The sequence below is a fragment of the Hypanus sabinus genome, chromosome 13, assembly GCF_030144855.1.
Source record: "Hypanus sabinus isolate sHypSab1 chromosome 13, sHypSab1.hap1, whole genome shotgun sequence".
NCBI classification, from domain to species: domain Eukaryota; kingdom Metazoa; phylum Chordata; class Chondrichthyes; order Myliobatiformes; family Dasyatidae; genus Hypanus; species Hypanus sabinus.
In genome coordinates this window covers 6421902-6449829 of record NC_082718.1, presented here as the reverse complement: position 1 = coordinate 6449829, position 27928 = coordinate 6421902, and the positions used below count along the sequence as shown (strand labels likewise).

Genomic DNA, 27928 nt, shown 5'->3' with positions numbered 1-27928 from the left:
CAGCACAAAATGGATCCCTTTGGCCAACCTCTTCCATACTGACTTTGAAGCCTGTACTAACCCCATTTACCCACACTAGAGACATGTGCCTTTATGCTCTTCCTATCCAAGTATCTGTCCAAATGCCTCTTAAACACCATAATTGTATCTGCCTTCACCACCTCCTTGGTAGCTCATTCCATATAACCACCACCCTCTGTGTGGAAAATTCAGATTTGCTCTCACCTTAAACCTGTGCCTTCCAGATCTAGTGTTGCGTGGCAATCAGTAAACAGTACACAATACTCTTTATGTGTGCTCTAACCCATGCTACAATATGACATCCTGATTTTCATACTCAATGCCTTGGCCTATGAAGGCAAACATACCAAATGACCTCTTCACCTCTTCACTGTGTTGCCATCTGTAGAGAGCTATGGAATTGCACCCATATTGACATACCTAATATCCCTAATATTTACTCTTTATGTCTTAACAGAATTTGACCGAATTTGAATTCAGTTTTAGAATCAGAATCAGGTTTAATATCACCGGCATATGTCATGGAATTTATTGTCTGCAGCAGCATTACATTGCAATACATCATAATAGGAAAAACATGAATTACAGTAAGAGCATATATTAAATAGTTAAATTAAGTAAGCAATGCAAAAATATAAGTTTTAAAAAGTAACAATGTAGTGTTCATGAGTTCAATGTCCATTTACGAATCGGATGGCAGAAGGGAAGAAGCTGTTCCTGAATCATTGAGTGTGTGCCTTCAGGCTTCTGTACCTCCTTCCTGACGGTAACAATGAGAACAAGGCACGCTCTGGGTGACGGGGATCCTTAATGATGGATGCCGCCTCTTTGAGGCATCTCTCCTTGAGGATGTCCTGGATACTACAGAGGCCAGTGCCCATGATGGAGTTGACTAAGTTTACAAGTCTCTGCAGCTTACTTCGATCCTGCCGAGTAGCCCCTTCCCCTCCATACCAGATGGTGATTCAGCCAGTTAGAATGCTCTCCACAGTACATCTGTAGAAATTTGCATGTTTTAACCCTGATCTTTGCTTGTAGCCTCCTGCAGCCACACCACCTCCAAAAAAAAACAAAATTTACCTTACCTGTATCAGCAAGCTAGTTGTTAAATACTACATTGACATTTAATCAGATAGTTGACTTTTAGATGGTAGACCAATAATTTTACTGATGGAATGTTCTGTACCTTAACCTGTGATATTTAGTGTTAAATTCTGAGTGAGCTAATCCCAACATTTTGCAATCCCAGAATCGGATGTGGCGGAAGACCATGTCGAAGAGTCCTGGAACACATTGCTTTGGAGTTGATCCGAACAGGAATTTTGATGCAAACTTTGGAGGTAGGAAATATTTTGATTTTGGTATTTTATTTGCATGATGTTCCATAACTGCTTTATTGAAAAAGTTAATCCAGTGAGTTCACTGTATGATGAACAGGCTGATCACTGAATGACAGAACAGCTTAACAGCTTGGTGGAACTCAGATGACAAACGTGCACATGAGCAGCAGTTGGGCATTGCAGCTTGTTGAGTGACCTTTATTTTTGAGTGGAGACGATGTAGTTGGATAGATTTGCATGTATCATACTGATTAGTCTCATTCCATTGGGGAGCTTGTTGGAGGCAAGGTGAAGCATTGCAATGAGGAATGAGAAGATTGCTAAGACAATGTCGCAGCCATGCTTGACACAGATCTGCACCGATTAGACTCATTATTTATAATTACAACTTGGCTGTCATTATAGAGCGAAAGTAGAGTGCAGATAAGTTTATGAGGGCAGTTGTAGTTCCTCTCAATCGATGGAATCAAACTCTATTCTGAAGTCAAATAAGGGAATATCAATTGGTTGTTTAGTAGTTTATTGCAGAGCACCAATGACGTCCATTGTGCCTGTGGATGGAGAGACCCCATCATGCAATATGGGGGGCAACTCCTGGGCTGCACGGAAAGTGTAGCCGAAGAATAACCTGGCATTATCCCTGCCTGTGGCAGACAACAGGAAGACCCATCTGCAATGATCACGTTCCTGGGCATTCATAGTAAATACAAAAAAACTCAATAAAGTCAATGAAAAACTGTAACAACAAATACAAACGACTGGCCAATATACAGATGACAACAAATTCTACAAATACAAAAAAAACTAAATAATAATAAATAAGTAATATTGAGAACATGAGTTGTAGAGTCCTTGAAGGTGAGTCCGTAGGTTGTGGGGTCAGGTCATTGTTGTGGTGAGTGTCGTCATCTATGCTGGTTCAGGAGCTTGATGGTTGTAGGGTTTTCCTGAAACTTGTGGTGTGGGATATAAGGCTCCTGTATCTCCTTCCTGACGGCAGCAGTGAGAAAAGCTAACTACTCTAGTCTTGAATGTGAAAGGTTGGTCCAGTAAACACAGTACAAGATAAATGAATAAAAACACAAAATGCTGGCAGAACTCAGGAGGCCAGACAGCATCTATGGGAGGAGGTAGTGACAGCGTTTCGGGCCGAAACCCTTAACGTCGTCACTACCTCCTCCCATAGATGCTGTCTGGCCTGCTGAGTTCTGCCAGCATTTTGTGTTTTTATTCATTTCCAGCATCTGCAGATTAACTCGTGTTGCCACAAAATAAATGAAGGTTGTTTTCCATTGGCAGGGAATGGCAGTAGCAGAGTTCCATGCTCAGAAAGTTACTGTGGGCCACACGCGCACTCTGAACCTGAGGTTAAGGCTATCGTTGATCTTATCAAGAAGCATGGCAATTTCGTAGCTTTCATTACACTCCACAGTTACTCTCAACGCTTGATGCATCCATATGGATATACACAGGATACTCCGGAAAACCTCCAAGAACTGGTATGATTCTTTTTCACAGTAGTTAAATGGAGTTGCATTACTTTAAAACACTACCTTGATTTTTACTGAAAGCTTTGATGCTTTTGTACGTACCCCCGTGCATTAGAGATTGCTTCATGAATCACAAGTTCAAGTTTATTTATATTCAAGCATAGGCAGATATACTGACAAACGAGACAATATTCCCCCAGACCAAGGTGCACAACACATTACGTATGACTCACACACAAAACACATGAAGTAATAGTACTATCAATGAACTAACAGATAATAAGGTTCTGGTGAACTACATATACCTGTCTGGACACGCCCCTCTGCTGACTGCTCCTGTGGCTCCTCCCATAGACCCCTGTATAAAGACGATTGGAGGCACTGCTCCCCCCTCAGTCTCCAGGATGTTGTGTGATGGTCTCTTGCTGCTGATAGTGCTTTCTCTTCCAGCTAATAAAAGTCTATCTCTCGCCTCACATCTCGGAGAGTTATTGATGGTGCATCAAAGGTGCATTTGCAACAAAGTTAAAAAGTAAACAATATTACACTGCTGGTGCTTCAGACAGGTTGAGACCTGGGTGGTGGTGGGGAGTTCCGGAGTCTTGTGGCCTGGGGGAAGAATTTGTTGCCCATCCTAACAGTTCTTGTCCTAATGCTACAGTACCTCTGCCTGTTGGTGGTGCGGGAGGGGGAGGGGGGGGGGTCAGAGAGATCGTTAGTGCATTGTTCACACAAGTTCATTTGGTTTCATGTGAGATAATGCTCACAGATCTCCCCAGTCAGTGGGAGTTTCAAGGTGTGGCCCAGAAAGTTTGTGTTGATCTGGTAACATTTGACTGTGCAAGTATCAGCAAACTCAGAAAGCCTGCAGGAAAGCAGAAACTTACAAGCTGATCTTGTGTGGAAGTTTGCTGAATTCCTGGGGATTATACCCACTAACCTTTGCCAAGTTCAACCTGAACAGAATCTGCAAGCCTTTTCATTGGAATGGGAGGGCATAGCTGTGAGGGGAAAAATGGTAAGAAGGTAAAATAATGCAGATTCGGAACATCTGAGATAAAGACAGAAAATGCCGGAAATGCTCAACAGATCAGGCAGTATCTATGAAGAGAGAAATAGAGTTGATAGCCTTTCATCATCTAGGTTTTCTAAGTTTCTATAACTCTTGACAAAAGTTATTTTACTTTAATTTTGTTTGTTTTAATTTTCTAAACTATTTTAAAGATGTCTTTAAGTGGCTTAAATATTTTAAATAACACTAAAAATTTTGAATTGGTCAGTCAAATTTTAACGTTTGGAATGACATTGGGAGACATGAGAAACTATGACAGATATATGTAAAGCTAAGAATGTGGATTTGCTGTTTGATAAACATTTTCAGGCTGTTTTGTGAGAAAGGGTTGTTTTGCCTCATCAATATGGTCACAATACACTGTTTCGGCAAGCTTGGCCTTTCAGATACAAATCAAGCGAGTGTGCATCACATGCATACTTTTGTATTAAGTGCACACAGTGAGTCCTATTTTGTGAGAGGACTTTAATATGTCTTGCCACAAAAATCAGAACTGAAGATCAGGATGAGAAGAGAATTCCCAAAAGGAGAGATTTTCCAGGCAAAAATGGTAGTAAGGGTGGTTAGGGAGGTAGAATGAGGAAGGATTACTCTGAATTTCTAGGAAGTTTGAATTGAGAAAAGTAAGTTCTCTAAGATCCATCACACAAGAATATTCCTCTGCCTCGACCACAAAGGCTAAAAACTATTGTAGAATTTAGCCAAAGTGTAAGCAAAAGCTGCAGTAGACATTTTGGTTGTTGCTTATGTGGTCTACCTCACTCTGTTCATTCCATCACTCCACTTTGATCTTGGATCTTACATCAACCATTCCCTAGTTTTTGATGGAAGGGGAAGAAGAATTAACAAGAAAGGATGTGCATATACCAGAATTTCTTCTGATCTCCAAATCTCCTCAAAACTGAACATTTGAGCTGTTGTGGTGTATGGGAGCACGTTATACAAATTTGTGATAAAGTGCTCCCATAAACATCAGCAAGAGTTAATAATCAGATTGTAATTCCAGCAATATAGATCATTATATCAACCTTAGCACAAGGAAGTACTGTTGCTTCCCTCTGTCTATTAGAAGTCCTGAAGTGGAACTCTTGGCTTCACTCTCCATCTTCCTTTCTTATCATATTGCCTCTGTTTCCCCCGCTCATCTCCTCCCAGCCTCTTCTGCTATCTCCACTATTCCATCCCTACCTGGCTCGAACACCCCTCCTCTCGCCCATTGCTTGCCAGCTCCTGCCACGCTCACTTCTTTGTTTTGTCTATCTCCCCTCTACTCCTTCAGTCTAGACGAGTGATCTCAATCCAAAACATCCACTGTCTATTTTCCACCATGCATGCAGCCTGACGCAATGAGTTCCTCAAGTATTTCAATTCTTTTGCACCAGGAAGAACTCTCCTTTTCCTGCATGATCTTTTTATATCTGCTTGGGGAAGCAGTTTAGATGCTTGTTTTAAAATCTGAAAGAAAACATAAACATAAAGAAACATAAACGGCACAGCACTTCCTCAGAACACATGGTCTTTCAACTCACAAAACTGATCAAAGCTAAATTTCTACCTTCTCAGCCACAGCCAAGTAATTCACCAGCTGCATAGATTTTGTTCTAAACTATGAATTTATTCTGAAAGAGAACTCACTTTCCTATCCTGATAATCTCTGTGACCTCTCCCTGGTACAGGATACGTTGGCACGTGAGACAACTGAAGCTTTGGCCTCGTTGTACGGCACTCAGTATTCATATGGAAGCATCATACAAATGATCAGTAAGTAACATACCTACAACACTGATGGGTTGTGCTGACCATGATATTAATTCAAACTCAACCCATCTCCAGCTGAGCTGTGGCCAGTGTTTTACAGCCTCCCTGCTTTTGTATTCACTGCCCTGACTAATGAATCTCGGTATCCCCTGTGATTTCCTAACCATGCTATCTTCTTATACTCACCCTTCCAGGATCTTTTGACTTGTGAACTTTGCTGGGTTTATGGGGGGCCACCTTAAAAGTGCTGGGCGAATGAAGGGTGTCTGAAAACTCACTGGGGGGAGGGAAAGAACTGCTTATCTCATGCCATTTCCCATTATCGGTGAGCCCTGTATTACAGCAGTTTGGATAATAACAATTTGTCCTTGCAGAATTCACAAATCACTATCAAAAATCTGGATTACGGAATAAAAACTTACTCCTTCAAAATTTCTGAGGAGAAAGTAAAATAATGAATACTTTTTTCCAGCTCTCTTTTCTTGATGCCTACATTCCTGCCACTGTCTGTAAGGAGTTTGTACATTCTCCCTGTGGCTGCGTGGGTTTCATCCAGATGCTCTGGTTTTCTCCGACATTCCAAAAACCTACTGAGTAATTGGTCACTTGGGTGTAATTGGTCGCCGTGGTCTCGTTGGGCGAACAGAGCCTGTTTTCCGTACTATCATCATCATCATTATGTGCTGTGTCATATGACATCATCAGTATGTGTCGTGTCGTATGACGTAGGCGATCATGGCCTTATGACCGTGATTGTTCTTGGCAAATTTTTCTACAGAAGCGGTTTGCCATAGCTTTCTTCTGGGCAGTGTCTTTACAAGATGGGTGACCCCAGCCATTATCAATACTCTTCAGAAATAGTCTGCCTGGCATCAGGACATGATATGCACCAACTGCTTATATGATCGTCAAATACCTGATCCCATGGCTTCATGTGACCCTGATTACGAAAACTAAGCAGATGCTACACCTACTTTGTGCAAGGGTGCCTTGCAGGCTAGCAGACGGAAGGCACACCTTACATCTCCTTTGGCAGAGGCATATCTCTACCCCTCCACCCATGCTGATTCTTTAGATAAAAAAGTTAAAAGTAAGTATGATTCAGCTTTACAAACTGCAACATGGATTGTTTTCTAAGATCACAACCCCACCCCTCTCCTTAAGGTGTGGGTGGGAGTCACTGGTACTCCAATAGCTTTGCTTTCAGTAGAAGCCGAGTATTGCTGATTTCCTTTGAAGTAGTGCAAGACTTTACAGGTAGAATTGGAAATCGTGACTTAAATGGAGACATCCGCCAGGGATCAGGCAACATTCACACGGAGCTATCACTTGCATTCTGCTCAGGTTTTTTATTCAAATTTCAGAAGCAGCATTATCCAAAGCTCGATGAATAAACTTCCTGCTGCTCATCCAGTTTCACGTTTCGACACCCCGAATGCCAACCACAAAACCCGCAGGAAGTACAAACAATGTGGAGATATAGCAAAGATTTCACACCATTTGCCATTAGTGCCGTGGTTGACAGCCCCTGCAGCAACATCAGGATCCACGTCCCGCCACTGTCTGTAAGGAATTTGTTCTTTCTGTGATGGCACGTGTTTCTTCCGGTGCATCCAGCTTCCTCACACCTTCCAAAGGGTCATGGGTCAGGGTAGAGAACTGTGCGCCTGGGATTTTGGCTCCAGGAGCATGGCCATGCTTGCAGTCTGCCCAGCGTAATTCTCATTGATTTGAAGATGCAAAATGATGCATTTCACAGTATATTTCGAGGTATATGTAGTAAATAAGGCTAATCTCACCTAAATATGTGAATAAACCTGATTCTGACTGTAAAGGTCTTCCCTGGGCATGCACGCCCTCTGCTGACAGGATGCAACATGCACAGTCGTTGTCAGCTGCACCCACCATTTGCTACGTTGATCTTCTTCCAACTCCATCATGAGCTCACTATCATATTTAGGCTCTTCCACTGTCTTGCTCCTTAGAATTACTTCACAGCTCTGAACTGATATAAAGCACTTTAACAAAGAAACTGTGTCATGTCACCACATTAATTCATTTTGTTCCAGTATGGGAGAATGGCCAAATTTGATTGAGCACTGAGTCCAAACCATTATCTGCACTAGCTCGTTTGCTTGTTTAGTCCTTATGTGCAGACAAAATTCAAAGTATATTTATAATCAAAGCATGTGTACTATATACAACTTTGAGATTTGTCTCCTTGCAGGGAGCCACAAAACAAAGAAACGCTATCGAACCTATTTAAAAACAAAACCCTCACAACAAGGACCATCAAACACCCAATGTGTAGAAACAAAGGAACAAATCGTGAAGTCAATAAAAATGTGAACAAGTAACACAGAAGATGGACAGCAGAGTCCCCGACACTCTGACAGCAAGTCTAGGGTCACGGGTCCAATTCAGTGCTGAGTTGAGTTCCGATGCTTCAGGCCTCAGCCGCAGAGTCGGTTCAGTGATGACAGGAGTTCCGATGGTTCAGGCCTCAGCCGCAGAGTCGGTTCAGTACTGAGGTGAGTGCCGATGGTTCAGGCCTCAGCCGCAGACACAGTTCAGTGATGACAGGAGTTCCGATGGTTCAGGCCTCAGCCGCAGAGACAGTTCAGTACTGAGGTGAGTGCCGATGGTTCAGGCCTCAGCCGCAGAGTCAGTTCAGTGCTGAGGTGAGTGCCGATGGTTCAGGCCTCAGCCGCAGAGTCGGTTCAGTGCTGAGGTGAGTGCCGATGGTTCAGGCCTCAGCCGCAGAGTCGGTTCAGTGCTGAGGTGAGTGCCGATGGTTCAGGCCTCAGCCGCAGAGACAGTTCAGTACTGAGGTGAGTGCCGATGGTTCAGGCCTCAGCCGCAGAGACAGTTCAGTGTTGAGGTGAGTGCCGATGGTTCAGGCCTCAGCCGCAGAGTCAGTTCAGTGCTGAGGTGAGTGCCGATGGTTCAGGCCTCAGCCGCAGAGTCGGTTCAGTGCTGAGGTGAGTGCCGATGGTTCAGGCCTCAGCCGCAGAGTCGGTTCAGTGCTGAGGTGAGTGCCGATGGTTCAGGCCTCAGCCGCAGAGACAGTTCAGTGCTGAGGTGAGTGCCGATGGTTCAGGCCTCAGCCGCAGAGTCGGTTCAGTACTGAGGTGAGTGCCGATGGTTCAGGCCTCAGCCGCAGACACAGTTCAGTGATGACAGGAGTTCCGATGGTTCAGGCCTCAGCCGCAGAGTCGGTTCAGTACTGAGGTGAGTGCCGATGGTTCAGGCCTCAGCCGCAGACACAGTTCAGTGATGACAGGAGTTCCGATGGTTCAGGCCTCAGCCGCAGAGACAGTTCAGTACTGAGGTGAGTGCCGATGGTTCAGGCCTCAGCCGCAGAGTCAGTTCAGTGCTGAGGTGAGTGCCGATGGTTCAGGCCTCAGCCGCAGAGTCGGTTCAGTGCTGAGGTGAGTGCCGATGGTTCAGGCCTCAGCCGCAGAGTCGGTTCAGTGCTGAGGTGAGTGCCGATGGTTCAGGCCTCAGCCGCAGAGTCGGTTCAGTGCTGAGGTGAGTTCCGATGCTTCAGGCCTCAGCCGCAGAGTCGGTTCAGTGATGACAGGAGTTCCGATGGTTCAGGCCTCAGCCGCAGAGTCGGTTCAGTACTGAGGTGAGTGCCGATGGTTCAGGCCTCAGCCGCAGACACAGTTCAGTGATGACAGGAGTTCCGATGGTTCAGGCCTCAGCCGCAGAGACAGTTCAGTACTGAGGTGAGTGCCGATGGTTCAGGCCTCAGCCGCAGAGTCAGTTCAGTGCTGAGGTGAGTGCCGATGGTTCAGGCCTCAGCCGCAGAGTCGGTTCAGTGCTGAGGTGAGTGCCGATGGTTCAGGCCTCAGCCGCAGAGTCGGTTCAGTGCTGAGGTGAGTGCCGATGGTTCAGGCCTCAGCCGCAGAGACAGTTCAGTACTGAGGTGAGTGCCGATGGTTCAGGCCTCAGCCGCAGAGACAGTTCAGTGTTGAGGTGAGTGCCGATGGTTCAGGCCTCAGCCGCAGAGTCAGTTCAGTGCTGAGGTGAGTGCCGATGGTTCAGGCCTCAGCCGCAGAGTCGGTTCAGTGCTGAGGTGAGTGCCGATGGTTCAGGCCTCAGCCGCAGAGTCGGTTCAGTGCTGAGGTGAGTGCCGATGGTTCAGGCCTCAGCCGCAGAGACAGTTCAGTGCTGAGGTGAGTGCCGATGGTTCAGGCCTCAGCCGCAGAGTCGGTTCAGTGCTGAGGTGAGTGCCGATGGTTCAGGCCTCAGCCGCAGACACAGTTCAGTGATGACAGGAGTTCCGATGGTTCAGGCCTCAGCCGCAGAGTCGGTTCAGTACTGAGGTGAGTGCCGATGGTTCAGGCCTCAGCCGCAGACACAGTTCAGTGATGACAGGAGTTCCGATGGTTCAGGCCTCAGCCGCAGAGACAGTTCAGTGCTGAGGTGAGTGCCGATGGTTCAGGCCTCAGCCGCAGAGTCAGTTCAGTGCTGAGGTGAGTGCCGATGGTTCAGGCCTCAGCCGCAGAGTCGGTTCAGTGCTGAGGTGAGTGCCGATGGTTCAGGCCTCAGCCGCAGAGTCGGTTCAGTGCTGAGGTGAGTTCCGATGGTTCAGGCCTCAGCCACAGACACAGTTCAGTGCTGAGGTGAGTGCCGATGGTTCAGGCCTCAGCCGCAGAGTCGGTTCAGTGCTGATGGGAGTTGGATGGTTCAGGCCTCAGCCACAGACACAGTTCAGTGCTGACGTGAGTGCCGATGGTTCAGGCCTCAGCCGCAGAGACAGTTCAGTGCTGAGGTGAGTGCAGATGGTTCAGGCCTCAGCCGCAGAGACAGTTCAGTGATGACGGGAGTTCCGATGGTTCAGGCCTCAGCCGCAGAGTCGGTTCAGTGCTGAGGTGAGTGCCGATGGTTCAGGCCTCAGCCGCAGAGTCGGTTCAGTGCTGAGGTGAGTGCCGATGGTTCAGGCCTCAGCCGCAGAGACAGTTCAGTGCTGAGGTGAGTGCCGATGGTTCAGGCCTCAGCCGCAGAGTCGGTTCAGTGCTGAGGTGAGTGCAGATGGTTCAGGCCTCAGCCGCAGAGTCAGTTCAGTAATGACTGGAGTTCCGATGGTTCAGGCCTCAGCCGCAGAGACAGTTCAGTGCTGAGGTGAGTGCCGATGGTTCAGGCCTCAGCCGCAGAGTCAGTTCAGTGATGACGGGAGTTGGATGGTTCAGGCCTCAGCCGCAGAGTCAGTTCAGTAATGACTGGAGTTCCGATGGTTCAGGCCTCAGCCGCAGAGACAGTTCAGTGCTGAGGTGAGTGCCGATGGTTCAGGCCTCAGCCGCAGAGTCGGTTCAGTGCTGATGGGAGTTGGATGGTTCAGGCCTCAGCTGCAGGGTCAGTTCAGTGCTGAGGTGAGTGCCGATGGTTCAGGCCTCAGCCGCAGAGTCGGTTCAGTGCTGAGGTGAGTGCAGATGGTTCAGGCCTCCGCCGCAGAGTCAGTTCAGTAATGACGGGAGTTCCGATGGTTCAGGCCTCAGCCGCAGAGACAGTTCAGTGCTGAGGTGAGTGCCGATGGTTCAGGCCTCAGCCGCAGAGACAGTTCAATGCTGAGGTGAGTGCCGATGGTTCAGGCCTCAGCCGCAGAGACAGTTCAGTGCTGAGGTGAGTGCCGATGGTTCAGGCCTCAGCCGCAGACACAGTTCAGTGCTGAGGTGAGTGCCGATGGTTCAGGCCTCAGCCGCAGAGTCGGTTCAGTGCTGAGGTGAGTGCCGATGGTTCAGGCCTCAGCCGCAGAGACAGTTCAGTGCTGAGGTGAGTGCCGATGGTTCAGGCCTCAGCCGCAGAGTCGGTTCAGTACTGAGGTGAGTGCCAATGGTTCAGGCCTCAGCCGCAGAGTCGGTTCAGTGCTGAGGTGAGTGCCGATGGTTCAGGCCTCAGCCGCAGAGACAGTTCAGTGCTGAGGTGAGTGCCGATGGTTCAGGCCTCAGCCGCAGAGTCGGTTCAGTGCTGAGGTGAGTGCCGATGGTTCAGGCCTCAGCCGCAGAGACAGTTCAGTGCTGACGTGAGTGCCGATGGTTCAGGCCTCAGCCGCAGAGTCAGTTCAGTGATGACAGGAGTTCCGATGGTTCAGGCCTCAGCCGCAGACACAGTTCAGTGCTGAGGTGAGTGCCGATGGTTCAGGCCTCAGCCGCAGACACAGTTCAGTGCTGAGGTGAGTGCCGATGGTTCAGGCCTCAGCCGCAGAGTCGGTTCAGTGCTGAGGTGAGTGCCGATGGTTCAGGCCTCAGCCGCAGAGACAGTTCAGTGCTGAGGTGAGTGCCGATGGTTCAGGCCTCAGCCGCAGAGACAGTTCAGTGCTGAGGTGAGTGCCGATGGTTCAGGCCTCAGCCGCAGAGACAGTTCAGTGCTGAGGTGAGTGCCGATGGTTCAGGCCTCAGCCGCAGAGTCGGTTCAGTGCTGAGGTGAGTGCCGATGGTTCAGGCCTCAGCCGCAGAGACAGTTCAGTGATGACGGGAGTTCCGATGGTTCAGGCCTCAGCTGCAGGGTCAGTTCAGTAATGACTGGAGTTCCGATGGTTCAGGCCTCAGCCGCAGAGTCGGTTCAGTGCTGAGGTGAGTGCCGATGGTTCAGGCCTCAGCCGCAGAGTCGGTTCAGTGCTGAGGTGAGTTCCGATGGTTCAGGCCTCAGCTGCAGAGTCGGTTCAGTGCTGAGGTGAGTGCAGATGGTTCAGGCCTCAGCCGCAGAGACAGTTCAGTGATGACGGGAGTTGGATGGTTCAGGCCTCAGCCGCAGAGACAGTTCAGTGATGACGGGAGTTCCAATGGTTCAGGCCTCAGCCGCAGAGTCGGTTCAGTGCTGAGGTGAGTGCAGATGGTTCAGGCCTCAGCCGCAGAGTCGGTTCAGTGCTGAGGTGAGTGCCGATGGTTCAGGCCTCAGCTGCAGAGACAGTTCAGTGCTGAGGTGAGTGCCGATGGTTCAGGCCTCAGCCGCAGAGACAGTTCAGTGCTGAGGTGAGTGCCGATGGTTCAGGCCTCAGCCGCAGAGACAGTTCAGTGCTGAGGTGAGTGCCGATGGTTCAGGCCTCAGCCGCAGAGTCAGTTCAGTGATGAGGTGAGTGCCAATGGTTCAGGCCTCAGCCGCAGAGTCGGTTCAGTGCTGAGGTGAGTGCCGATGGGTCAGGCCTCAGCTGCAGAGTCGGTTCAGTGCTGAGGTGAGTGCCGATGGGTCAGGCCTCAGCCGCAGAGTCGGTTCAGTGCTGAGGTGAGTAAACTTTGTGAAGTAGTGAACTGGATATCGGTTTATCCTTCACCTTCAGCCTTGTTGCCTTGGTCAAATTGCGTAAATAGTAAAAATAATAGCAAACTAAAACACTTGGAACATAAACTGCAGAGTCCCCGATAGTGAGACCACAGCTGTGAAGCTGGTTCATCACTGAGGTGAGTGAAGTCCGTCCCTCAGTCTGACGGCTGCGGGGGAGGGGGGGGCAACTGCTCCTGAGCCTGGCAGTGTGCGACCCAAGACTTCGGCACCTCCCACCCGACAGGAGCAAGGAGAGGAGAGGGAGACTGATCAAACACAGGCAGACAACGTTGTTCATTTTCCACTCTCATCCTCACTGATTTTAATCTTGCTCAACACTTTAATCAGTGCAGACTAATGGAGCCAAACACAGGTTTGTCTCCTACCGTCAGACCTCAATGCAATATCCACCCCCAGCCCTACCTGCACTCCTCCAGGAGTTCACAAAAGTGCCACTTCATTTAGATGGTTCAAAAAGAATATCCTTAAAGAGGAAATTGCAGACTGCAGACTGCAGTGATCAAGTGTTGCGGTGAAGAAAGACTCTGTTGCGGGGGTAGGAGAAACTCAGAGATTCATTTGGGGAATAGCAGGACCTCAGGTTGGGTCAGAATATTGGGTAGGATTAGTTTAATGCTGTGGTCATAAAAGGAGGAGCAATCTTAAAAAGGGGTGGGGGGTGTGATGTGTGCAGCCAGAAGAGGATAACTGTGAGGGTAAACAGAAAATACGACCGGGACTGGATTGTAGACGTTTGTAAATGCTTGCTCTACCACGAGGGAGTTCCTATTCAACATCTAATCGTGCATGAAAGATCCTATCAGCCGAGAGGCGTGCTTCTGCAAGTGAAGTATACGGAAAGTACTGTTACACCACAGGACGGCAGGTGTCCCGTCTGCACAGATCCCAATAGCACTCTGGGGTAATTCTGAGACAGTGTTTGTTCTTCTGATCAAATTGTATTATGTAACATTGTCTGCCCCTTTTATTCACCATTTTTGGGTGAAGTTGTAGGTGGGCCCAGTCTCAGAATAAAGCCATACATGAGCAACTGTCTCTTCATCCAATGTTATGTTTAGTTGTTTTAATAACAATACTGAAACCCTCGGCTTGATATGCAGACAACTTCTGGAATGAACTTGAAAATTTTACCCTATGACCTTGAGAGCATTGGACATGCCACTGAATACTATATGCAGAAAGAAAAACTAATTTATTCATGTCCTCCCACCCTCTCAAACTAACTAGTGACAGGAAATTCCAAACACATTTCAATCAAAGAACCAATAGATCTGACCTTAGGTTATGCCAGCTAGTAGGGTCAGCCCTTCTTAAATTCTGACCCTACTAGTTGGCATGACCTAAGGCCACAAAACCTGTTAATGCCACATTATGGGATAATTCTGCTTGTCTTGTGAAACCCATGTGATTAAACAAATAATGCTATAAGTTACCAGTTGGTTTTCAGTACACTATACATAAGAAATAGGAGCAGGAGTAGGCCATCCGGCCCATTGAGCCTACCCCAACATTCAATAAGATCATGGCTGATCTGTCCATAAACTCAGCTCCATCTACCTGTCTTTTCCCCATAACCCTTAATTCCCTTACGATGTTAAAACCTATCTAACTGTTTCTTAAATATATTTAGTGAAGAAGCCTCAACTGCTTCACTGGGCAGAGAATTCCGCAGATTCACTACTCTCTGGGAAAAACAGTTTCTCCTCATCTTGGTCCTGAATCTTCTCCCTTGAATCTTGAGGCAATGTCCCCTAGTTCTAGCCTCACCTACCAATGGAATCAGCTTTCCTACTTCTATCATATCTATCCCTTTCAAAATTTTGTATGTTTCTATAAGATCCCCTCTCATTCTTCTGAACTCCAGAGAGTATAGTCCCAGGCCACTCAATCTCTCCTCATTGGTTAACCCCTTCATTCCTGGAATCAACCTGGTGAACCTCCTCTGCACACATTTACTGTATATTGCGGAAAAATTTCAGGTTTAGTTAGATAGTTTGATGCTGTTATGCAAGTTAAATAGAATACGATATTTCGACACTGCATGGTTCTCACTTGTATTCTTTGTTATCATATTCCATGGTTATCCTTGTACTTCTTCCTCCCCTCTCCTCACCTTCTTAGTCTGACTCCTTCCTTTTCAGTCCTGGTGAAGGGTCTCGGCTCGAAACGTTGACACTTTACTCTTTTCCATAGATGCTGCCTGGCCTGCTGAGTTCCTCTAGCATTGTGTGTGTGTGTTGACATGTATTACTCTTCTCCCCAACTTCAGATGAGAGTAGTGGGAACAGCATTGATTGGAGCTATAACCAAGGTATTAAGTACTCTTATGCCTTTGAGCTGCGTGATGAGGGTCAATACGGCTTCATGCTTCCACGGAGTCAGATTGTTCCGACAGCTGAAGAGACATGGTTGGCTGTAAAGAAGATAATGGAACATGCCTCCAATCACTTACCTTGACTTTGAACATGTTGCATGTTGATTTTCCAAGAGGTTCTTGATGTCAAACAACTGTGTAATTGTACTGTTCCTAAAGCTTTCAGCTTTACAATGATATATTTTTGCATATATTACTTAGGACAAAATGAGTGCAAAGGATTTCTCACATCTCTGTCTTTTGAGGATTTATTATCTGTTCAGTGTATTGTGGCAAAAGCCAACTAAGGTCTGCCCCAGGTGAGGTTTATTAGCTGTCTTGGTCACAGAAGTCACGAGCTATTCGCAGTGTCAACATGTAAAAGTTTGAACATTGCTCGCAGCTGATTAGTATGTGATCCTTGCATGGTGAGTAACTCTGAACCCTGAGAGAATTACTCTTGAATCAGGCATTATTCTTAGCCCCAAGTATTAAAGTTCAAAGTACATTTGTCACATATGTACACTATATCCAGCCTTGAGATTCTTCTAATTGCTGGCAGTCACAAAGCAAAGAAGTGTAATAGAACCCATTAAAAACCACCACCACAAAAACAAAGACTGTCAGACACCCAGTGTTCAAAAAAACAGTTTACTCCTTATAGGTTACTGTAAGCCCTGAATGGAGGTTTATTTAAATACTTCTTCAGTGATCAGATCCATGATTCAGGGTTTGCTCCACCCTTTGTGTGTGAGATTACTCTAATCCTCAAGTGAAGGACCTCTGAATAATTCCAATCCTCTAAAGATCGATCCGCAGTTGAGTGCTTACTTGTCTCCCTGCAGGAAAGCCTGCTGTAATCCCACAATGAGTAACCTCTCTACACTCTGAGTAATGAGGTTAATTTGATCTCCAGGGGTTGTCTTACTCATGTCTCACCCCGAAAGTACATTTCAATATACGTATAGGTTTAAACTGGTAACGATCTTATGTTAAGAATCTACCTTTGTTGCAAGACATAAGGATTTACCTGGAGATTTATCTTACACTGAAACACAGTCTAGAGTTGGTGTTTTCTGTCAGCTGAGGGCTAGAGCAGTTCATTTGAAGGTTTATTCCATTCTCCTCATTGAAAGATATGTGGTTAATCTTAATAATCTTGTTTATCTAAATTTATTGCTTAGGGGTTTGTTTCAATGTCAGGTTAAGGATTTATTCAGGTTAAATTTCTCAGTTGAAGGAGTAAATCCATTCGTGAGTGTGTCGTGAACGCCTTCCAAATCAGATCAAGGATTTATCACAAACTCATCAGTTGTCCTAGAGCTGTATATCATGAAAGAAGGCCCTTCAGCCTACCTGGGGTGACCAACAAGTACCTCTTTCATACTAATCCCAATTTCCAATACTAAGTTTGTAGATTTCTATGCCACAGCATTTCAAATAAATACTTCCATTCAGTGAGAATACCTACCTGCAACAACTTTTCACACGGGATGTTCCAGATTTCTAGGTGAGAAAAAATTCTTCTTCAAATCCGCTATTTATACCTTAAATCCACACCCTCTAATAACAGACACTTTTCCTAAGGGAAAATGTTCCTATGAACCCTGTGCATGCCCCTCATAATTTTATCCATTCTGTCAGGTTTCCCTCTCCTCCACAGAAAACAAACCAACTTATCTAGTCTTTCCCCATAAGTGAAATGTCCCATTCTGCGATGTTTCCTTCAAAATGTTCCATCTTGGTGAATCTGCTCTGCACACTCTCCAGTGCAATCTTACCCTTCCTATAGTGTGGCAACAAGGGATGCATAGTATGTTGCTAATTTTTCAGTTTATACATTAGTACCATAAGTTCATTGTTGTGATATTTTTGTATCACAAGCTCTGTGCTCTTATATTATACCTGTGTATTCTTATTCCAGTTGTACTGTTTAATTATTGACTCCATCTCAACATGACACTTACTGAATTACTCTAATCTTAGTCAAAGGTACATTTAATGTCAGAGAAATGTATACAATATACATCCTGAAATACGTTTTCTTCAAACATCCAGGAAAACAGGGGAGTGCCCCAAAGAATGAACTTGAGAACCCCAAAGACCCTCCAGCTTCCCCCTCCCACGGGTAAGCAGCAGCGAGCAACAATCCCCCCTCCCCCGGCAAAAAAAAAGCAAGCATCAGCACCGCCACCGAGCACTCAAGGGAGAGGCAGGCAATAGCAAAGACACAGACTTGCAGTTACCCCAAAGACTTTGCGTTTCCGCCGGCATTCGGCAAACCACGGGTTCCCTCTCTCCCTAATAAGGAAGAGGGAGGTGTCCCCCATTTTCACAGCGAGCGGGGAGACGTAACAACAACCCACTGGTTTACGATGTTAAAAGTCCATTTCATCACTTTTTACGAGCTCTGTGCCTGAAAATGGCAAAGATCTCGGATCTTCGGGTCCATAGAGAAAGATCCCCGATGACACACGAGTCTCCTGCCGTGACACTGACCCTCGATTTGCCATTCCGGAGATCTTAGGCTTCCAAATACGAGCGAGGCTCTCAGACAGAACCCTTGGCTTGCCGAACAATGGCCGGTCCTGAAACCCCGAGAATGGGTCCCAGTCCCACAAAGAACCAAAGTCTGCGTGTAACTCCAGGTCAGGGTCTTCAAAAGAACCCTGAATGGGTAAAAATAAAAGATATTAAAGATGGAAATAGCTGTTTCTGAAGATGCAAGCAAAGAAGTTGCCGTTTAGCGCCAAGAATCTTTAGATTGGTAAATCAGTGTATGATCGTCACGTATACAGCGAATAACTTTGTTTTGCATGGTATGCATACAGATCTCGTACTCGCAAAAGTATATCAACGTAGTACAAGAGAAAAGCAGAAACAGAATGTAAGATATAGTGTTAGATACAGAGAAAGGGCAGACAACACTACAAGGCAATGATGAGGTAAATGGTGAGGTTAGTCTCATTTTATTGTTCAATTGTTTTATAACAGTAGGATAGAAGCTGTCCTTGAGCTTGGAGTGAATTGCTTTCAGACTTTGGTATATTCTGCCCAATTGGAGAAGCAGAAATCTATGGGATGGGAGGGGTCTTTGATAATGTGGGCTGCTTTAACACAGCAGTGAGTGTAGGCATAGTCCATGGAGGGGAGACTGTTTTCGTGATGTGCTAAGCTGTGCCCACAACTCTGCAATTTCTTGCAGTCAGTTTAACTAATTTAAACAATATTTTACAATCAGATCTTCTCTGGAACATAATATACTGTTCTTAGTGATTGGATATTCATAATCTTTATTAAAACATCACTATTTATTCATGAGAATACGTGGCCAGTCTGATTTCTCTGTCATTTTTGTCAGTGAGTTTTAGCAGTGAAATTTTCAGCATGGGAGACAATGAAACATTCTTTTTTTTTCCAGCCTTTTCTGTCTATGCACTTATTCATCAGCAGCTGAGAAACTCTCAAAACTTTTGGTAGGAACTGTGGATACAGACTCATGCACAGCCTTTTCAAAGTTCAAAGTAAAATTTATTATCAGAGTACATACGTCACCACATACAACCTTGAGATTTTTTTTCCTGCAGCATACTTAGCGAATCCATAGAACAGTAACTAAACAGGATCAATGAAAGAGCAAGAACTGTCAAATGCCAATATAAATAAATAGCAATAAATAATGAGAGCATGAAGTAAACAAGATAAAGATCATTAAAGTGAGACCATTGTTTGTGGAAATGTCTCAATTGATAAGAGTTGTTATCCTCTTATTCAAGAACCTGACTTGAGGGGTAGTAACTGTTCTTGGTGCTGTGAGTCCTGAGGTTCCTGTACCTTCTACCTGATGATAGCAGCAAGAGAAGATCCTGGCCTGGGTGGTGAGGATCTTTGATAATGGACTTGCTTTTCTACAACAGTATTTCATGTAGATGAGCTCAATGGTTGGGAGGGCTACTGGACCAAGCCCATTACTTCTTGTGGAAGTTTCCGCTCAAAGGCATTGGTGTTCCCATACCAGGCTGTAATGCAGCCAGTGAAAACACTTTCCACCGCACGTCTACAGAAGTTTGTTAAGGTTTTTGATGAATCTCTGCAGACACCTAAGGAAGTAGAAGCACCGTTGTGCTTCTGAAGTACTGACACCCAGGAATTTAAAGTGATTGATCCTCTCTACCTCTGGTTCTCCAATGAGTATGGGCTCATGGACCTGTGGTTTCCCTCTCCTGAACTCTACAATCAGTTCCTTGGTCTCAATGACATTGAGTGTGAGGTGGTTGTTGTTACACCACTCAGCCAAGTTTTCAGTCTCCCTCCTGTATGCTGATTCATCACCACCTGTGAATCGGCCCACAACAGTGGTGTCACCAGAAAACTGAATATGGCAACACACACAAAATGCTGGAGGAACTCAGCAGGCCAGGCAGCATCTACAGGAAGAAACAGTACAGTCCATGGATCAGGCAGAGATCCTTTGGCAGGAATGTCAAAACAATACATAGATGCTGCCTGCCCTTCTGAGTTCCAACATAACTTTGTGTGTGTTGCTTGGATGTCCAGCCTCTGCAGATTTTCTCTGGTTTGCAACTGAATATAGTGTCTGATCTTGAAGCCCTGAAACAGCATGGATTCTAACTGCTGAAAACCAAAACTGCTGTGAGGCCACACAACTCAATGGTGAGGCAGTAAGCCCTGGGATCTGCTTCACTAACCATTCTGTAGTTAATGAGAATACCACTTAATATGTTAGTCAGAAATTCCAGGAGAGGTGACCCGGCAGCTGGTGTGGGCAACGAAGTGTGAGATTGTTGTTAATCATTTTTCAAAAACTACAATAAAGACAGAAAGTGTTTGGAACGGAACAGACAGCACCTGTGGGAAGATTAGCAGTTTCACGCTTAAGGGCGGGTAGAATGTGGGCTTGGGGTTGGACACCTGGTGATGTCCAAGCTCTGGACCAGGTCAAACTGCCTCCATAACATAACTCTCAGTGCCATCCAGCCTGGATGTTTTGGGGAAGGGGAGCTGCCCCGCACCGGCCGTGAGAAGCGCGCTCCCGCTGCCCCGCTCTCCGCGGCGAGAAGCGCGCTCCCGCCCCAGCACTGGGCGGGGCCTGGCGTGCGCGAGGACGTGTTGCGTGCCTGGCGCTGGTGACGTCATCGCCACCGTGCGCAACGTTCGGCCTGAGCGGGGGAGGGGCGGGACAGCATCTGGCAGCGCAGACACACAGAGACCGAGTTCCAGGCCTTCGGCGCAGCCGCTCTGAGGTTAGTGCGCACCGCGCATTCTCCAAATTTCGGCCCTGGCGCAGTCGCAAATCGGATCCCAAAAGCTGCCCGGTCGCACAAACGGGTGTTTTACTTCATAAAAGGACGGGAAAGAACCCCCAAAGTGGCTTTTAGACGACGGGGAAGAGCTTAAGCGGCAACCCAAGAGGCCCTAGGCCGCACTGGGCCTGCCTGGTTGCAGGGCTGGATTTTGGCGGGACTACGGGAGGAGGAAGAAAGGGGAGTCAGGGTGGAATAAACTCCTGAGCATTGAACGGGCTTTAGAGCAGGAACAGGTTTCTCGTCCTGTGGCGTGGGCCCCGAATATAATCAAAACTGCAGTGTAGATATTTTGTAAAATGATCTTGACTTCCAGGATCCGTGGTTACCAAACTGCTAAGAATTTCTATTCAAAATGGGTCCCAGGGCGGAGTTTTTAAACAGTCGTGTATCTCAAGGTTTACCGAGTAATCACTAAACTGTTGTGCGTCAAAAATCAATAACAGATCGCGCAGATTGGCATGGAATTGAAAGAATATTGAGATACGCACGTTGCATAAACAAGCCACAGAAAAAATGCCTCGACTTTGCAACGAATTTGCTTCTAGTTTGTTTATTGGGGTAGAGCTGCAGGTCTTGCCATTGTTCATTTTAAAAGTTCAAATTTTGGTAAAACAAATTGTGCTTTTATGTAAGGCGGTTGGGGAGAATGACTTTTTTTTAATCCAGTACTCGTATTCTATAGTTCAAAACCAACTGAATGGCGAGACTTTCGTTAAAAATAAAGGCCTCTGAGAGCCTAAGTGAATTGGGGTTTAAAAATCAGGTTTAATACTTAAATGATTTGGGTGGGTAGAGAATCTTGAGATTTTTATCATATGTGGTGCCCTTCATCTAAATTTTGGAAATTAACTTTAGTAACATGTACAGTCAGTTTCTGTGATAAACAAACTTAATAAGAATGAAACAAAATAATTAGAAAAATATTTGGAGATGAGCAATAAGTGAGATAGGGGAGCCAATTGCTAATAAAAAAAATGTTTTTGGATCTGCCAAGAATGTGATTTACTTTAAATGGGGAGTTAAGAGATTTATAACAGTTCTTCATCTTTACTGATTGAGCAAGAGTAAGATCACCAGATATGTATGGAAAGATACTACTAATAAAAATTGTAATGGAAAACATATAAAGTTTTTATTAGACAATACTGAAAGCTTTTGGAAATAACTTTAAAGTTTTGCTAAGCACAGGAATTGTAATTCAATAAATTTACTGTCAATAATTAAGCAGCTTGCATGTACAATCTACATTGTGTCTTCAATATTGCAAAAACATCCCAGGGTGGTTATCAAAAGAAAGTTGCCTGGCCTTTGAACTACATAGAAGTTTAAGGCACTGGGTCATAACCTTGTTGAAGTAGAATTTAAATAACCTGAAAGGAAAGGGGGGGGGGGGAGAGATGGTGATATTTAAGGGAGGAATTTCAGAGTTTGGGGCCTTTGCGCTTGTCCTCAAATGTTAGCATGATCAAATCTGGAAATGTTTAGTCAGCAGAGTTCTTGATGCAGCACCAGAGGTGATTCCTGAGATTGGGAGTAATCTCATCTCCCCTTCCTGAATTCACCAACTTCAGGTAACTCACCTTGGTCTGTATCAGAGCTGACAATTTCTGCTATAGGTAATCCAATGGTAAGACTGGCTTAGTTTTTCACTCTCATTTAGCAAGCTTGACCAGGGTATATTCTTGTTGAGGGATTTAAAAGCCAAAAACAATTGAGAGTTTTTAAATTGATAGCTTTTACTATAAGTCATTATAGGTTAACAAACACCTATGATGGGTAAGCAATATTTGTTGAGAGCTTGAACCAGTGTTTGTTTTGAATGGTCAAAAGCTGATGAAGAGTAGAACAAGTGAATCTAGACAATATGTTTGGAAAAGTCACATCTAGGGGTGGATGAGGATTTCAGCAGTAGAGGAGTTAAAAGCGGGGATTAACATATGGAGGTGGAAATTTGTAAAGGAATGCGGATTTGACAATTTATCTTAAGTTAAATGAGATCAATGTTTTGAACAGTTTTCTTTAATCAGAAAGAGGGAAGGCACTTGTGACTTCAGAACTAAGCTTTTAAAGGGTGCAGGGGAGAAAGCCAAAGGCTTCAGTTAGAGTATTTGGATTTGTATGAAATATATGGGAAGGAGCCTGGGGTTAATCCTTGGGCAACCCCAGAAGTAACAAATAAAAACTGCCTAACTTGACCCTTTTGAGCAGCATCTGTAGAAAGATAAAGTTAACATTTCAGGTTCTCATCAGAGCTAGGAAAGAGGGAGATCAATATTTTTAAATTACAAAGAAGTTGACAGAAGAGCTGGACAATATAGCGGGATATCTGTAAAAGGATAAGCTTGAGGTGAGGATTAATTGTAGGGGTTGTCTGGTTGAGGGTTAATGGGGACAAAGAAGCTTTCCTAATAGCAGGATGAAGGGAAATGCCCAGTAGGTCTGGTTTACTGATAGGGAGAGGAACAACTGAGCCTATATAACAGTACAATGATGTACAGCAGAAATTGCCAGTTCTGATACAGGGTAGAGAAGACAAGTTACTTGATGTAAAAGAATAGTTTATTGAGTGAGGGAAACTGCAAAATACCCAAACAGAAGATGAGGTCCCTTAGGCTTGTATTGAGACTGGTTTTAACAGTGCAGGGGGTTGTTGGCAAGAAGGTTGGCATGGTATGGAGAATTAAAATGGTGGACCACAGGAAGATGAGGGTTGCTCCTGAGGAGAATGGATAATTTATCATTTAGCCATATGCAGTTTATGGTGGCTGTTAATATTTGTTAATGAGATGCCAACATTTCAAGCTCACACTGAAATCCTGCTAATACTTGTGTCAACGGTGTATTATTGAGAAGGCATAAGCTCAGTTTGTTCAAGTTTATGTAAATGATTCCAAAGAACCATTAAAGGAAATTTTAAAAATTCTGTGCGTGTAATGGCCACTGTTTATTTTTCAACACACTAGCAAACACTGTATTTCGTTTGTAATTTGTGGAAACATTATTATCTATTTGTATGTGAATGAAACTTTTTCTCTTTAATGAACAAATTGTTTGGATGTGATTTGGAGCAGATATGGAAGAAAGTTTTGACAAATAGTTCAGTCAGTAACCAGAGAATAAATGTTAAGATATGCTTCTATGTTTCTATAATTGGGCAACTACACACCAGGGCAATTAGAATATTTTAGACAGTGATTTATTGTCATCATTTTATAATGTACTGTACAAAATTCTTATGTTTGTATGTATGTGTGTATATAGGTAAGACTTTTGTGCACTACAGTAATTTTATGTATTCCACTGTACTGCAAAATATGAGTTTATATGAGTGATGTTAAACCTGATTCTGATATGGGTCGCTATTGTGGACTGAGGGTGGAAGAGGACGGGCGGGGGGGGGGGGGGGATCATGATTGGGAAAAGGGAAGGAAGTGGGGAGCACCAGAGGGACATTCTAAAATGATCAATAATGTAATTATTCGGAATCAAATAGCCTTGTCTGGTGTCTCAGGGCTGGGTTTGTCTGCACCCGCACCTCCCTGCCTCACCCCTGGCACTTTTTCTCTGCCAATTGTTCCATACCCCTCCCACAGTGCTTCACCCTCAGCATTCCCATCCTTTGTTCCCGCCAGATTTACAAACTCACTCTATGCTCCATATTGACTGCAAAAGTCTTGGGGACCCCCAGCTATGTACACATGTCTAAGTGTACAGTACTGTACATTGCTTGGAAGGGTAGGTTGAATTACAACTTTCAAAAGGAAAGTTGATATATTCTTGAAAAGATGAAATTGCAAAGTCATGTTTGTAGGTGTGCTAGGCGATTGGGTTTAATTGGATAATGAAGTTAGCTAGTGGCCATTTTCAATTTCATAAGGTGATTATTGGGACAGATAACTGAAAGCAGGAGGTTATCCTAGAACTTTATGAAATATTGGCATACATTGAGCACTTTAGCAGTTCTGGTTGCCACTCAAAACAAAGTGATTTGGTGTCCATTCTGTGAATCTCAAAGTTAGACTGCAGCTACATGAAGCAATTAGGAAAGCCAGTGTTATGTTAATGTAAGATGTAAGGCATTGAAGCATAGGAAACTTTTGCTGCAATTGCTATTGATGAGACCAGGTTTGAAGTACTTTGTAAATTTGTTCTTGCCTAAGGAAAGAAAGAGTTTCCTAAGGGGATAACAGCAGAAGTTGAATGGATTGATTCTTGGACTAAAAGATTTAACTGCATAATGAAGCAAATGAGTACTAAATGCCCATATTCTCTGAAGATTAATGGGATAGGAAGTGATCTCTTTAAAATATAGAGGGTTAGAGGGTTCAGCAGGTTGATGTGAATTAGAGTCAATCAACACAACCAGGACAATTAATAAAAAAATAACTTCTTAGACTTGCAGTTTATGGCCATTTCTCAGAAATCAATTTAGTAAACCCTTCCTAATCCAAGTAATTCTTCAATTTATTATTCTTCAACATATGAATTTTCACTACAATACTGTGAGTTCTGTGGCACATATGTCATTTATGCAACTATTTTTTTACATTGGTGAGTAGCTCAGACACTCTTCATGCATAGGATATCTCTGTACTGAAATGCCTGTAAACCATTTCACTCAGCCTTTTCAATGTGAACTTTCATGAAACTTTTTCCAAAAGCAATCCTTTTCATAAATCATGAAATGGTTGTAGCCTCAAGCGAAAGCAACCAAACAACTTTCAATATTCCAGGTGTGATCTCACCAAGTTAAGGCAAAAATTCTTTGAACATTTACAAATTTAAAAAAAATTGGAATATACCAGAGGCATGAAAATCTGCTAAAGATGTAGACGAGCTATTTCTTGCATCACAATCTTCATTCTGATGTTTATCTTGAAGTAAAGATCTGAAGGCTATGTTTAATACGTATCTTGTACACATCCTTCAAACTGACCCACAGTTTTAATATGAAGTGTCATTACTGAGGCATAGTGACTATTATGTGCGTATTGCCTTTAAGGTAGTTAACTATTCCAAAAGATTTTTTGGTTGAAAAACTTGATTTTATAGCCTATAGAACAGGTTAACAAGCAATGGTCATCATTTGTGTTTTCTTTCATTTGGCAAACTATTTGCATAATTATTTGAATTATTTTGTGCTTGAGCATCACTTCCTTTTGGAATCTAACTGTTATCCCTCTTTACATTTAATGAATATGAGCCAACTGGTCTTTCCTAAAGCTGACAGAACTTGCATTTTTCACATTGGCCTCAGGATCTTTAAATTAGCTTGGAGTTGGCGAATTATTTTAATGTGTTAAACATGCAAGCATAGCTGGCAACTGATAAACAACAAAGTCCTGTGGAAATGGCCCACTAATTCAGCAGCTCTTGGTAGTATTAGATAAGGAGTCAGGAAATAGATTCATTTTTTTACCTTCTCAGCAGGCAGAAAAGAATTCAGTTTAGCATATGTAGAACATCTATGTCATTGCAGCACAGATAGATAGGTCAGCCCAGGTGATGGGTTCAAAGCCTATGGTGGTGGTTTCTGAATCAGGCTATAACTTACATGTTATTAGCAGAAAGCAGAATAGTCACTGCTGTGATTCGAATAGATCCTTTTCATTATAGAGGATAGCATAATTTTAGTAGAATCTGGATTCTTTTTCCAAAAGCAAAGTACTATAAATGCTGGCTAGCCAAAATGGGCTGTGGAGGCTTGTAAATCAGAAGGTCAGTCAGAATCAGTGGAGGATGAACATTTCAGCTTGAAGCCCTTTCATCAGATCATCAATCTGAAATGTATCTTTCTCTTTCCATAAATGATGTCTGACCTGCCGGGTATTTAAAGCATTTTCTGTTTAATATTTTTTAAAGGAATTAAATCTCAAAGTCCAGTAACAATGAACAACCTCTAAACTCTGTCTTGCCAAGAGAGGAGTGAGGGAAGGATGCTTTCCTGGGTGAATGGTGTACTTGTTGAGATTGGAGTCATTTCACCTGGTGAACCACGTAGCTCTAAGATCTTTGGGATGCCATTACGCTTTGTTGCGTGCTGTACCTCAGTTGTAACATTAGGCTTCTTATCTGTTACTTTATAGTGTAAAGATTTCATGCAGTGCTTGAGAAATAAGGAACTCTTCCTTAACCATTACCACAATAAGTAGAAGAATTGGTTGGACAATTAGCTGTCCACATCATCACCAAGTACTGTGTCGTATGACATGGGCAGTCATGGTCTTTCCGTGACCATGATTGTTCTGAGCAAATTTTTCTACAGAAGTGGTTTACCATTGTCTTGTTCTGGGCAGTGTCTTTAAAAGACGGGTGACCCCACCCATTATCAATACTCTTTAAAGATTGTCTGCCTGGTGTCAGGACTTGATATCCACCAGCTGCTCATACGACCATCACCACCTGCTCCCATGGTTGCACATGACCTTGGTGGGGGTGCTAAGCAGGTTCTACACCTTGCTGAAGGGTGATCTGCTGGCTAGCAGAGGGAAAAAGCGCTTATAACTTCTTTGGTAGAGACATATCTCCATGCCACCACCCTGACTGTCCAGTTTGTGTTAATAAGTTACCTGCCACTTTTATCTACAGTTTGGAAGATCATTCACTGACTGCCGGAGGTTTATGTCTTGAGACAGATTTGCTTTCTGTTCACATCAAATATATATTGTCTATTTCCAATGACATTGGTGGAGAATGTAAAGATCAGAATCCGGTTCAATATTACTGACATGTCATTAAAATTTGTTTTGCAGCAGCAGTACAGTGCAATACATAAAAACACAAATTATAATAAATATATTTTTTTTAATGAATTAAATAAGTAGAGCATAAAATGAGCAAAATAGAGAGGTAGTGTTCATAGATTGGTTCATCGTCCATTCAGAAATCTGATGGAGGAGGGGAAAAGCTGTTCCTAAAATGTTGAATGTATGTCTTCAATCTCCACCCTGATATCTCACAGCATTGAGCTAGATTACCTCTTGGATAAAAGTTTACACATATAGTGCACAATAATAACTTGTATTATGCACAACATAAATGTGTTAGATATTAATAATATTTTAGGCAGATTATTAACCATTTGGAGATATGAATTTTAATGAAATTAGAAGTAACAATAGTTTGGGAGAACATTTATTTTAAAAACACTTCTGCAGATTTAATAATGATGCTCTGTTGGACACTGGTTTCTCAAATATTAAGCAACAAATTAAAACTCCGTGTGAAGATTGGCTGATGTATTCATGCAGTTCTTTCTTGGTCAATTAAAGTACACCTGC

The 27928-nt window shown here is 44.2% G+C and overlaps 2 protein-coding genes across 6 annotated transcripts in view; both read left to right on the top strand.

The window, feature by feature from the left end:
* LOC132403608 (carboxypeptidase A1-like) overlaps nucleotides 1-18555 on the top strand; it is a 44945-nt gene extending 26390 nt beyond the window's left edge. Inside the window, exons 9-12 of one of the 2 annotated variants that reach the window (XM_059987054.1) lie at nucleotides 1271-1361; nucleotides 2661-2860; nucleotides 5600-5684; nucleotides 15238-18555. In XM_059987054.1, coding sequence (XP_059843037.1) covers nucleotides 1271-1361; nucleotides 2661-2860; nucleotides 5600-5684; nucleotides 15238-15425 — 564 coding nt within the window. In that variant the 3' untranslated portion in view covers nucleotides 15426-18555. Of the gene's footprint in view, nucleotides 1-1270; nucleotides 1362-2660; nucleotides 2861-5599; nucleotides 5685-7908; nucleotides 8294-15237 lie in introns of those variants that run through there. The other variant, XM_059987055.1, reaches the window with a different exon arrangement.
* Nucleotides 18556-20187: 1632 nt separating this feature from the next.
* The window catches only part of nrf1 (nuclear respiratory factor 1), a 78750-nt gene continuing 71009 nt past the window's right edge, over nucleotides 20188-27928 (top strand). For 2 of the 4 annotated variants that reach the window (XM_059987051.1, XM_059987052.1), the window contains exon 1: nucleotides 20189-20585. The gene's annotated coding sequence lies outside the window, so the exon portion shown is untranslated. Of the gene's footprint in view, nucleotides 20586-27928 lie in introns of all 4 variants that reach the window. The other 2 variants (XM_059987050.1, XM_059987053.1) reach the window with 2 other exon arrangements.